Source organism: Cibotium barometz, chromosome 3 (genome assembly GCF_041138505.1).
Source record: "Cibotium barometz isolate CiBa-2024 chromosome 3, ASM4113850v1, whole genome shotgun sequence".
NCBI lineage: Eukaryota > Viridiplantae > Streptophyta > Polypodiopsida > Cyatheales > Cibotiaceae > Cibotium > Cibotium barometz.
This window is the reverse complement of record NC_141048.1, coordinates 48,331,013-48,345,124: the sequence shown is the minus strand read 5'-3', so window position 1 is coordinate 48,345,124 and position 14,112 is coordinate 48,331,013. Positions and strand designations below refer to the sequence as shown.

At 38.3% G+C, this 14,112-nt stretch overlaps 1 protein-coding gene across 1 annotated transcript; it reads left to right on the top strand.

Annotated features, from left to right (window-relative positions):
- The first annotated feature begins 312 nt into the window (after positions 1 to 312).
- LOC147640173 (uncharacterized) lies at positions 313 to 4,808 on the top strand. Its single transcript, XM_086824601.1, has 4 exons — positions 313 to 368; positions 3,688 to 4,032; positions 4,357 to 4,590; positions 4,683 to 4,808. Exons 2-4 carry the CDS (start codon positions 3,691 to 3,693, stop codon positions 4,806 to 4,808), a joined length of 702 nt encoding a protein of 233 aa, XP_086680727.1. The 5' UTR covers positions 313 to 368; positions 3,688 to 3,690.
- Positions 4,809 to 14,112: the final 9,304 nt, after the last annotated feature.

Below are 14,112 nucleotides of genomic sequence, written 5' to 3'. Positions count from 1 at the left end.
GCGAGTTAAGGTGCTTTCTCTCCCTCTTCTCTTTCTCTCTCTCTCCTCTTTTTTCCTCTCTCCTCTTTTCTCCTTCTTTCTTCTTTTCTCCTCTTCTCCTTCTCCTAACATGTTATTGCAATTGCTTTTAGTTTTTAATTCAAGAATTAGGACATTTAGGGTTTTGTGTTTTTTTGGCTCTCTATGCATGTTGAGAGCTCTCTATGTATGCATAGATCTCCTAATGCATGCATAGAGATTTTAGGGTTTTGTATTAGTTCTTTTTCTTGTGTTTAATTTACTAATTAGTTTGTTTAATATTTTGTTTTGGAGCTCTTTCACCTCACCAATCTTTCACCAATCCTCTCCTTCAGCTTTGCAAAAAAGAGGTAGATCCTCTTTCGATTTTTCTTGTTTATGCTATTTTCTATGAATTTTTGCATCCCTGTTTTATGGTTTAGGGTTAGTTTTGGGTTCTTGTAAGCTTACACATAGGATTAATTTAATATCTATGCATAAAACCTATAATAAGCTTGCAATCTCTATTATCCATGTACGTAAAACAAGATCATGTTTATTACACCATTGGGTGATGAGATTAAGGGTTAGCATAGTGCATAAGGCATATAGCATAGAGCTTATGCATAGAGCTTATGCATAAGTCTTGCATAGAGCGTATGCAAGAGACTTATGCATAGAGCGTATGCATAAGACTTATGCATATGACTTATGCATAGAGTTTATGCATATGGCTTATGCATAGAGCGTACGCATAAGACTTATGCATATGGCTTATGCATAAGGCTTATGCATAGAGCGTGTGCATAAGGCTTATGCATAGAGCGTAATTGCATAGAGCGTGTGCATAAGGCTTATGTGAAAGGGATTAAGGGTTAGCATAATAGTGCATAAGGCATATAGCATAGAGCTTATGCATAAGTCTTGCATAGAGCGTGTGCAAGAGACTTATGCATAGAGCGTATGCATAAGACTTATGCATAGAGTTTATGCATATGGCTTATGCATAGAGCGTACGCATAAGACTTATGCATATGGCTTATGCATAGAGCTTATGCATAAGGCTTATGCATAGAGCGTGTGCATAAGGCTTATGCATAGAGCGTAATTGCATAGAGCATGTGCATAAGGCTTATGTGAAAGGGATTGTTGAAATGCAATTGCAAATGCCTTGATTGTGGTTAACAAATGCTTATGCAAATGCCATGGTGAGGGCATTGTGAATTGTTGGTTTGTGTTGGAGCTTTTGGATGATGGATTGAGGCATGAGTCCATGCTTTATTGATGAGTTCTAAATTGTAAAAGGGCATGAGTCATGCTCAATACTTGTAAGCCAACAAACTTGTTCTATCATTTGATATTATCCACATCATTTTGTACCTACACTCACCATTGCAACCACTTCAAGTTTCTATAGAATCTAGCAATGTGTGAGGGTACCTTGGCATTGGTTGGAGAGGCCAAGGGGAGAATGGCTTGAACTCTTTGTGCCGTGATTGCTTGGTAAAGCGGTACGAAGGGGGATTAGGTACACCGGTGTGAAGAAATGGCCTCAACCTTCACCTTGGAGGAAAACTCGGTGAAGGGGTGAGAAGAGCTTGGCCGGGAGATTGGCAAGCTTCAACGCGCGTCCTCAACAATCCTCACCATCGACTTTGTGGATGCATTTGGGCAATGGGGCCCCTTTTCCGTCATTGTGTGGATATTGAAAATGCATATGATCTTTCATGACATTGTGGGATACAAAGAGTATTGCGTACAAGTTTTAAGAAGTTTAGAGTTTAGGGTGAGATTTGGTTCCAATTACAAAGGAGACTCTGGCGGAATTTACAAAACCGTAATTCAGTCCTAGGGTTTTTGGGATTAGGTCCGAGCTTTTGGCTTATGCATAAGACTTGTGCATAGAGCGTGTGCATATGGCTTATGCATAAGACTTATGCATAGAGCGTGTGCATAAGGCTTATGCATAAGGCTTATGCATATGGCTTATGCATAGCATAGAGCTTATGCATAAGACTTTTGCATAAGGCTTATGTGCATAGAGCTTATGCATAAGTCTTGCAGCCTTATTATGCAAGCTTATACTTATAATATGCATTTAGATTATTGCATAAGGCCTTTATAAACAGCTATTTATGAATAGAGATAGCTTCTCTCTCCATCCTTGTTCAAATTCTATTTAATTTTGTATGGAGAGGAGATAAGCTGATTTGTGTTTAATGAGCTGCATGTACATGTTATCCTGCTAGATGTAGCCTCTCAATCTTGAAGAGAGAATAGCGTGTCCATGCATGCGATGTAAGTACCAAATCTTTCGAAAACGAAGGATTTGCAACGAGCATGTTCATGACGCTGGCATATTTCCAATGGAGCGCTTGCAAAATTTACGGTTTCAATCGTACAACCAAGCAAGTGTGCAGCCGCATCTTGATAACATTGCGCCTGTGAATTCTCGTCCCCAACAAAGGATGAGGATATCGCAGGAGGGAGTGACAGATGGAGCTCAATTAACAGCACCCGAGGGAATGGAAGAAGGTCAGGAAATGGAAGAAGGTCCAATGGAAGAAATGTTGGATGCCTTCATCGAGCAACAAGAAGCTCTCTTCGAGGAGCATGAACATGAAGATCATCAACCACGACATTCTCAACGGTCAAATTATGAACCAGAGGAAGAGGCCATGCGTAAACTTGCACGCCTTCCATTATACAATATGGGGCGTTTTGGTCACATGGACGTCATTTTCGAGTAGAACGAATAGACCAAAGAAGAGCAACTTTTGATTGTGGTGTCACAGCACAGTTTGTTCAAGAAAGTCGTGCAAGTGCAAGTGATGATAACACAATTACTGGAATGCTTGATTACTTTGGAACCATTCAAGATATATTAAAGGTTGGCTTCAGAAGTTTTGAGTTGTTTATCTTTGATGTGAAGTGGTTCAAGGTAATCATGAATGGGCCACATGCAACTGTACGTAGAGACAAGAGTGGCCTCATCCAAGTGGACTCCACAAAGGTATGGACCGATCAGCAAGATACTTTTGTGCGCCCAGAGCATTGTGAGCAGGTTGTCTTTAAAGCGGATCCAAAAGATCCACGCTGGCTGTTTGTGGTTCAAGTCGCCCCCCGTAGTAAGCAAATTTTTGAAGAATTTGAGCTACAACAAGGTGATGTGGATGCACATGGTAATGGAGAGCAGCAAGAACAAGCCGAGATCAACAATGAAGAGGAGCAAGCAAAGGAAGAGGAGCAACTAGAGCAAGATCCAAATGAAGAGGTGCAAACCAAGGAAGCTGAAAAACAAGTTGAGGAAGAAGACATAGATGATGAAGACATCCTTCATCAAGGGACTTTTAATGATGAGGATGCTGAAATGTACATAGACATAGATCTCTTTGGGGCTACTGATCTTAATGAGGATGATAGAATAGATAACGATTTTTAAAATGATGTATCTCAATGATTATGCAAATAGTTTTGACATATTTGTAATGGGTTTATAACATTGAAGGTCCATTCATTGTTTACCATTGTTAATGTTTACCATCATAATCACTACTATAGGAGCAAGTTGATATAGTTTTACCAATGTTGTTTATCATTGTTAATGTTTATCTTATGGTTCTTTCATTCATTGTTTACCGTGTAATTTTCATTTCGTACAAGTTTGTCATATGGTTTTTTGTCCAACAGGCCATGGGTGACTCACCGCCCTACGACTACAGTCCAGATTTCTCATTTAATCCTACACCGCAGGGCATGAGTCCCCAGCAGTTATATGGTTTTCTTTCGTCCATGACTCCAGAGCAGAGAGCCATGGCTCAGAGTTATTGGGGTTCTGGAGCAGGGACATCTGCCTCACCATCTGGCTTCCCGACGCCAGTTCCCACACCCGTGGGTACGACAGCAGCTCCCACACCTCATACCACACAGCCTTCCACTCCTCTTACAGCTCGATCTACCACCTCTTCACATAGACGGTGCTCACGTAGTAGGTCTTCAGGGGGAGGTTGTTGTGGTGGTAGTGCCACAGATGCTGTGACACCACCACCACGTGAGCGTCGTCCTTCGCTCTCATCTGTTGATAGCACACCCATAGGGTCACCTTCCACTCCCTGGGGTGCACATGACCATGACAACAGCAAGATTTACACAATTAGAGATGGGGCACCAATAATGGATAGTGCAGGGAAAGCAATGAAGACACGCATTCGACAATTGTGCACTATACAGTTTCATGACTCTGTCATGACTAAATGGGATCAGCAAGACAAGGGGAAGAAAAATTATATAAACACAAAGATAAAGCAAGAGTTCCAGCCATCTGACCCTATGAATGTCGTCTCTAATGAGTGGATACAGTATACAGCTCGCATTTTGATGGGGCATCGTAGGTCAGAGGCGAGGGACGCATTTAGAGAGGGAAAGGAGAAACCTGTTTGGCTAGATGACAGGGAGTGGGCAGCCATTGCTCAGGAGCTCACCGAGACACCAGACAGGTTTCAACAACAAAGAGAGGCGGCAAGGGCAAGACTCCAAACAATAGGGGCTTCTCATCTCGGGAGTGGTGGTTACGAAACCATGCGCCATGAATTCGTAAGTGTTTGTAGCAATTTTATTTAGGTAAATGTATGTTTGTGGACTAAATGTTGATTTCTAAAAGTTATAATTGTTAATCGTGTGTGCAGGAGTTGGCCATGAATCGCCCACCAAGTAGGCGAGAGGAGAAGTACGCTCACAAACATGGCCTTGTGGCCTTGTTTGAGATGCTTGAAGAAGAAGGAGAGACCGTCAATTGGGAGGCATTACCATGATGTAAAATGACCTTCAAACTAATGAAATATGATCAAAACATTCTTGAGTATTAATGTTTAATTTAATTTCTTGTTTGTCGATCAGGAGAATATGCAAACGAGCACGGTTGTTTTTGTGCTCTATTGTAGACAGAATGGTGCTGTCTGTTACTATTGTTGATCCTGCTCATTGCAGGCAGCTAGGCAACAGCCAGGCAGCACTATTCTGCACAAAAAAAAATTTCTGCTATAGCGTCGGTATATGCCCCGGTACCGACGTCGCTATATTCGTTGGTATTTTCGTCGGTATTAAGGCCGGTACAGACGCTGGTATAGGCGCCGATATAGACACCGGTATAGACATCGGTATAGGTGCCGGGTGTATTACCCGACAGTTATACCGACGCTATGGTTCCGGCGCATATACCGGCGCTTATACCGATGACGTGGCTTTTTTACACCCCGTTAAATAGCGCCGGTACAAGCCCCGGTATTAGGCTAACACTTGACCTAGTGGATCAAGTTAAGGGGTGTCAAATTAAAACTCTGTAAAATTGAAAATTTCCATGGCGCGGGACTGTTCAGATAGAAATCTCAGTCTAATGACCATTATTGTGATAAGGATTGAATGTTACGATCTGAGTGAATTATTATCTGATGATGAGTTTTATATAAGGGATCTTTATCCCAGGATTCTGTTGGGTTCTATAGACTATAAGGACCCTGAATCAGGATCTTAAGGAAAATAACTCTCCTCTAGTTTTGCGAGATGAGGACATCTCGCGTTTTTTAAGTGGGGTAGAATGTAAGATTCCTCCCCAACCTCTCAGGATGTCCAGTATCTTCCCTTGTAATCAAATCCCTCTTTAGAAATATAAAAGATCTTGTTTCTACCTGTTCTGGCTTCGAGAGAAAATATTCTAGAATGTAAGATTCCTCCCCAGCCTCTCACGATGTCCAGTATCTTCCCCTGTAATCAAATCCCTCTTCAGAAATATAAAAGATCTTGTTTCTACCTGTTTTGGCTTTGAGAGAGAAAATGTTCTAGAGAGAGGTTATTTAGATTTTGAATATTTTTAGATGGAAAAACATCTCTTCTTATTAAAATAAGTTCCCCCGAAACAGAAGTTCAAAAAGATTTTCAGAAGGTGCATTAGAAATCAAGTATAATCCATTCAAGTGGCCTTATCCTAGGGGTCCAGATTTTTGAGAAATTTTAAATTAAGGTTTTGAGGGGCCAATCAGATTCATCCAAATGTGTGGAGAAGATAAATAGAAGAAATAAAGAAAATCCCCCCCAAAAATGAGTAAATACTCACATAAGATGAAGAGTGGACTAACGACCAAAGGAATTACTAAAAAAAAATATTTTTGACACCTCACAATGGGAATTCCCCCCTCATGAAGGAGGCGCCTACTTCACATGTGTGGTGGAGTTTAAAATTATCAAAAATTGAGATATTTCATCTCTCCTCTCTCCTAATTCAAGTCTAGCTCCAAAAAGTAAGCTAAACGGACCTAAAACTGGTCAAAAATTGACCAAACTGATCTGGAAAATTCTAGAATCAGTTTGCTTGATTAGAAGCTCACTTTTTCCTTTAAATAGGAGCCTCCCCCTTTGTTGAAGCTTAATAGTGTTTTATGCACTGATACTCTACTCCTCCCAAGAGCCAAGAACTGTGAATTTCTTAATAATTCACTAGTTTTTGACCATTCCCTCTTCTAAAGAATTGGTGGCCACTCTTGTTGCAAACAAGAGTAGATCCCTCAAACCATCAAGCCAAAGGAAAGCTCCTAGAATTTCATGTATGTAAGAAATCTTACTTTTTCTTATTCTTTGAATGGTTTTCTAAATTGTTTGTTATCTTAAAATGATAAACAGATGCTATGCCTTGCTGGAAAGGCTTTCCCCCTCTCTCATTCTTAAACTCAACCCTTCTTTATCCTAGTTAAGTAATCTAATTGTTGGAATTGAACTTTTCATATTGTTTCTCTTTTAAAAATGAAATTTGGTTAGTTTAGAGTGCTTAAAACCAATTGGGAATAATTTTTAAGTAATTTTAAGTTAGGAAAATTTGAAAAATGGTCAGCCATACAAAGGAGGTTATGGCAAAATTTTCTAAAAATTGGTGAAATAATTTTTATCTTTTATTATTCAAAAAAAGAGTAATTCCCACCAATTGTGTATTCTAAAAGTGTAATTTTGATTTTATGCATTGAAAGATGCATAAAGAATTTATTTTTATTTCAAAAGAGTTATTTTCATCAATTTTCATTTTAAAAGAAAATGAGTTGGAGTTGTTTTCTGAACACGGGCATGGATCTGGTTGATTGGACTTGCTGGTCTTCAACGGATGAGTTTATGGCTCTTTTAATTGGATGTTGGTTGATCTAGATGATCTTCAACGGAGAGTCCATATGGATTATATGAGATTATACTCCTAGGTACTATGAGTTCATGGCTCTTTTAAATGGATGTTGGTTGATCTAGATGATCTTCAACGGAGAGTCCATATGGATTTTATGAGATTATACTCCTAGGTACTATGAGCTAGGAACTATTGAAAAGGCCCTTGAGTGACCAAGCGGTGAGCGTTTTAGTTGCCAATGATGCCATAGGTACGCGGAGGAATGAATGAATGGAATATGGATTTCATGGAAAAATCTTGATTATATTCCTAGGTACTATGGGCTAGGAACTATTGAAAAGGCCCCTGAGTGAAGTACTAGGTGAGCCTAGAGGGACTGACCAGGTGGTGAGCGTTTTGGTTTAACGATGATGCCATAGGTACGTTGAGGAAGGAATGGCTAGAAATTGGATTTGGAATGAGGTCCTGGGGACCTAAGTGGAAAAGTTGAAAAGTGGACCCTAGAACTGGAATAATTCAGAGGATTATGATGGAAACACTGTGGTTTTATTGTAATGCTGTTTTGGAAATAGTTGAATCTAAGAAAAGGTAATTTCATATTGGGTGCGTAAGTGGTGTGTCTATTTATTTTTTGCATGAGTACTGGTTAGGGGGCCTGGTAACTCTTTTCCCTAGTACTCGGGATAAAACATAACCAAATTTTTATAATGGATCTTAAAATACAGTGGTTGGGTGGTTGGCTAACCCATGGGATTGGATGAGGTTAGGCTGGATCGATGGATTCCTATAAAAATTCAATTCTGTTCAAGTTACGATAGTTGAAGTAAGTCACAGGATAATTCTTGTTCTATAGATAAGAATCCAACAACTGTGCCTCTTTCGATGGGGAAAAAAGCGTTGGTCTCTATGAACCAAGTGCAAGTTTCTCCTTTGATTCGGCCATGTGACCCGCAGGTTCAGGCAAAATACAAAGGATAGTTAAGGCTCTTGACACGTTAGAAGATTTTTCCTGGAGGAATCACCTATGCTTTTTGGGCGAGGAAAGTTTTTTTCGGGTTCAGTTTTGGAAGAGCCACCAGACTAGTCCCTTGCCCGGACATTCGTGGGCGAGGCCCCGAGTGGGAAGCTCTACCCTACGCGTGAGGTTGCTACGTCCGCTTGCCAACACTCCAGAATTTGATGCTCAAAGAGGACAGGGATCTCAGAGCTTGTATCAGAGCAATTTTGTTGAAGTTGATAAACCAAGAAGCAAGAAATGTCAAAAATTTATGAGTTACCAATGAAAGATTGTAATTGTGTGTTGAAATTCGTTTGAGTTTATATTCATAATGTAGATTCATAAATTGGGAATTGGGTTTTTAGATGGAAGTACTACAATTATGTGGAATCCCCAACTTGCTTGAGGCCTAGATATGATGGCATTTGCCTTATAACACCAAGGGTTGTGAATACCTATATATACTGTGGGTATAACTACAGCTCTATACTGACAATATATACAAGTGGGTATAACTACAGCTCTATACTGACAATATATACAAGTGAATCTAAGACCTTGAAGTTATGAGCAGAAATGCTATCCTAGATGATGATTTCGAATGCTAGTTGATATGATTTTAGAATTTTGGTTGAAAATTGATGAATTGATTTGGATGCTGATTGAAGTATGATGTTTTTGAATTTTGGTTGAAAGTAGATGAGTTGAATAAGTCATGATGATGACGAATGGAGAGAATTCCAATGATGTTGTTACTAGTTTGGTAGACGATCAAGACTTTGAGCAGATCACTATGAGATTAGTAGATCGTGCTGACAGATTGTTCGTAGCTTGTTGACCTTGGCCCAATAGACCCGATTGTGGAATGACGAATCGAGAACCTGTATAACTGAAATTCCCATAGGGAATGTTCAGATGTTAATTGAAAATTATTGGTCTGACAGACCATTATTATGTTAAGGATATGAATGATCTATTTTCTAATAATGAGTTATGTATGTTCTTCTTATAGAAGGGATCTTTATCCCAGGATTTTGAGAGGGTTGACCAAACTTTAAGGAACCCTAGAATCATTTGGATCTAAAGTTTAATTCCTTTTTGGATTTGAATTATAAATAAAGTGGTCTTTTCACCTGAGATTCCTTGAGCGTCTTGTTAAGTTGGAAAAACCGACTTGACAAAGAAGAGAAAGAGTCCCACCCCAGATAGCTGTATAGTGGGAGCCACCACAATAGCTGATGTAATGGAGGAAGAAAGAGAACGGATAGATTTATGTCACCATTGATGATCAAGTCTAAAATCTTCAGTTCAGTGTCATGAATTTATTTTTGGAATTAAGTACTGTCCTTGGAGTAAGAAGATGATCCTACCAAGATTATCCTCTAGCTACGAGAGGACATCTCGCATTTTTTAAGTGGGGTAGGATATAAGATTCCTCCCTCCAGCTTTTGATGATGTAAAGATGTAAGAACCTCCCCTTCAGTCTCTTGTAATCATCCCCCCTTCAAAAATGGAAAAAGATTTTGTTTGGCCCTGTTTTAGTTTAGAGAGAGAAAATATACTAGAGAGAGATAATACAGTTTTGAAATATTTTTGGATAAGTATTTTCTTCTAGCCAATAGGAAGTGATCCCCTAAAACATAATTTTAATCAAAAATTCCTAAGTTGCATTAGATTTGGACGGTGGGTGAACCAAGGAGTCTCCTAGTTCAAAATTCTAACCCTTATTAAATTATTCTAAGTTTAAAAATGTGATATCCTTATCCATTAAGGTTGGAAAATAAAATTAAAAGAAAAATAGAAATATTTGGAAATATTTGCAAGAAAATAATCAAGAAAGGCTCACATGAGGTGAAGGTTCCATAATTATGAGTTTTCAGATATTTTAGGAGACTTGGGAGGCCTTGTGACACCTCATGAGAGACAAAAACCCCTCATCAAGGAGGCACCTAGAAATCACATCAAAGGGGAATTTTTTTATTCAATAGAATCATAAAGTGGCTAGATATTTCATCTCTCATCTCTCCTCTTCCAAACTAGATCAAAAAGTGGGCATAACTTATCTAAAACTTGTCCAAATTGGATCAAACTGAAGCTGGAAGCCTCTAGATCCCAGTTGGACTTGGTTGGTGGCCTCCCTCACCTATAAATAGAGCCCCATTCCTTTGTATTTTCATCTTAGTGTATTTACATGCTAGTATAATTTTCATTTTAGTGGATTTCCTTTATCCCTCTTCCTTGCCTCTCCATTATAAAGCTTTAGTGCTTCACTAAACCTCTTCTTATCTTGAAGATTAACCTCTTCTCTTGGTGGCCAATCCTCTTCCTTGAGGGCTACACATCTTTTGCATGGTAAAGAATCAACAAGCAAACCAAGGGTAAGCCTAAACAATGAAGTCTATTCTCTCTTTTTGATGTTAATCTTCTTCCTAAGCTCCCTCATGCTTGGGAAGCATTTTATCTTATGCTTTACTCTTAAAACCATGCTTTTCTTGATTTATGTTATTGTTTAGATGAATTAATGTTTATTTTTATGCATAAACTAATCTTTATAGTAAAAGTAAAATTTTAACCAATCTCAATTCATAGAAAATGTGGTGAAATTATGTCAATTTTTTATCATTAGAAAATGAAGGTTTATGCATAATTAATTTTTATTCTAAAAGTGAAATTTTAAGCATTCTCATTTCATAGAAAATGTGGGAAAGTTATGGCAAAATTTTATCATTAGAAAATGAAGGTTTATGCATGATTAATTTTTATACTAAAAGTGGAATTTTAAGCATTCTCATTTCATAGAAAATGTGGGGAAGTTATGGCAAATTTTTATCATTAGAAAATGAGGGGTTATGCATAATTAATTTTTATACTAAAAGTGGAATTTTAAGCATTCTCATTTCATAGAAAATGTGGGGAAGCTATGGCAAACTTTTTATCATTAGAAAATGAATTTATGTATAAATAATTTTTATATTAAAAGTAGAATTTGAGCATTATCATTTCATAGAAAATGCAAGGAAGCTATGGTAATATTTTTATCATTAGGAAATGAATTTACACATAATAAATTTTATGCCAAAAGTGGAGTTTTGAGAATTATTCATTTACCAAAAAAATAAAGAAGGTTATGTATATGTAAGGTTCTCCCCTTCCACAAATGGGGGAAACGCTTAAGATAGTCCGCTAAGTCTTATCTTAGAGAAAATTTCCTACTCATCGACACCTTGACCATACAGAGATTCAAGGATATGATTCATAGGTAAGACCTAGTTCTATCGCGCAGGGGGAGCGTGGTCTTCTAAAATCAAATCACCCATAGGGTAATTGATCACATAAATTGGGTAACTACTAGTCTTGATTCCTAGAGACAACGCTTTTTTTCTCATCCATGCAAGGCACAGCCGTTGGCCTAGTCTTCTAGAATAGAATTGCTCGAGAACCTATTTATCTAACGTAGGGCTTTCACTTAGTATGTTGGAAAGCTACCCGACTAATCGGGTCCACCCGTCCGTAGGATGGTGCCGTCGGGGCATTCCATCCTCCCACTTTTCACCCTACTCATGCGTCAATTTGTTTTCTAATTAATCCTACCACACTGTTTGACATAAACAAACATGTTCCTTAATTAAGGCCCTTTCACAAGGTTTATTAAAACAGCCTTTGCCTTTTTTCACAATACAATAATGCCAAAGATAAGATTTATAAAAACAAAGTTTAAACATGAATCAATTTCATACAAGCCAAACTGGCTCTCTTATTCTTTTCCTTTATACCGCCGATGATCTAGAATTCGGCCTTCCAGCCTCCACATGCTGGGCAAAACCCTACGGGACCATACACCTCATTGTCGGCCGCTGGCGAGGACTCAAGCCGGCCTGTCGCCCTCTCAGGCTCCATCGCTCGATCCTCCCGCCCCTCAGAGGGATGTCTGCGCACTAGGGTGGGCTAATTCACCGCACTAGCCTGGGCCCTCAGAACTAGGCAGCATTATCACAATCACTTGCCTCAATCGGCAAACCTCATTCTCCCAATGGTATGAGGGATACCATGGGCCAACTCCGGGCCTTACTAACGTCTCCGCCGCCCGGCTACACAAGCACAAGAACGGGGCAGCGTCAAGGCAGGGAGAAGTTGTACCTGTACCTTAATTTAACCAAGATAACAATCCATTTACTCACTAAACCATATGACTAGGATCCATGTCACCTTTTTTAAGAAAACAATCTTTTTCACAAAGATTTTAGCATTTCAACTTGAGATTGCGATAAGACATTCTTTATTAAGGCATATGCTATTGCTTAAAACTTTAAATGGTAAATCAATCAAATAGATCACTGTAACAATCAATAGAGAAGCCGGGGCCATACCTCAACCCCTAAGAATGATATATAATTGAAAAACAAAATATGTGTATACCTTATAGAAATTTGTCGTTTATCGTTGCCTTTGCTTGTTAACAAGAGCTTTAGAACTTGACATATGAGAATAGAGTCTTCTAATACCTTGTCTTATGATTGAAATCATCCAATCATCTTCAAGTTTTATCTCCTCTTACTCATACTGTGACTCTTCTCTCTTTCTAAGATCTATGGCAAAATAGCCTTCTCTTACAGGGCTATGGCATACTATTCTTTCTCTAAAAGAAAAGCTATGGAGTTTTGGTCTCTTCCTCCAAAAGACTATAGAAATCTAAGCTTCTTTTCTGAGATATTAGATAAGAATGAAGGGATATATGCATCTCAAACTCTAGGATTACCTTGAGACTACTTGCTGTCTTCTCACAGTTTTCTCTATGTAGAGACCCTGACAGAAACAGCAAACTGTTTCGGCCATAACTCTCTGATAAAAACTCAGAATATGGTCATGTAACCAGTCAAAAGAACGGGAAGGCATGTGGTCTACAAGCCATCGTGGGCAGAATAGGCAAAAACGTCTGTATATAGCCGCAAACGCACCATCTTTAGAAACGCGTTGTTTTTCCACATTTTTAGTATGCATGGACTCTAAATGTATAAAAATACTCTAAATATGACCTGTTATCACCTAAAATCGAAATTCTATTTTTGGGGATACTTATCTCTTAATAGAACTATTCTTATGTTCTTATTTCTTTTAGGATTTTTGGAGCTAATATTTTTATTCTAACACTTTTCTAATGTTTCTAGCCTTATTGTCTCACTCTTTCTAATTACACTCTCTTTTCTTATTGAAATCTATATTAAAAGAGACACATACATACATGGCTTGGGAGGGACGTTACAGTATAAATTTTCTAAATTCATTTAATTTTTGAGAATTATGGAAATGATTATGAATATAATTAATTTAGATAAAAGTGAATTAGTAGGTGTGCATAAGTATTTTATGCTAAAAGAGAGATTTTCATAATATTTTTTTTTGGTCAAGAAAAAGTTGTCTGAACCAAGTAATTGGCCGAGACTTATAAAGTTCTATTAGTAAAGTAACTGTACTCTTAACCTAGTTGATTATGGAACAAAAATTCTGATAACTAGATCAAGGAAAGTTGATAACCTGATTCGCTCAAAGCGAAAAGAGACCATCTTGTTTGTAAGAAATCTAAATGATGTAGATTGATGTGGTTGATGTGTGGAATGATGTGAAGTGATGTGGATTGATGTGGATTGACGTGTGGAATGATGTGAAGTGATATGATTTGATGTGTGGAATGATGTGGAATAATGTGAATGAATGTGGGAATGATTTGGGATGATGTGAATGAATGTGGAAATGATGTAGGATGATGTGAATGATGTAGGATGATGTGAATGAATGTGGGATTATGTGAATGAATGTGGGAATGATGTGGGATGATGTGAATGAATGTGGAATGATGTGGAATAATGTCAAATAATGTGAAATGACATGGAAAGATGTGGAATGATGAGAAATGGTGAGGAATGATGTGAAAGGATGTCAATTGATGTGGAATGATATGGAA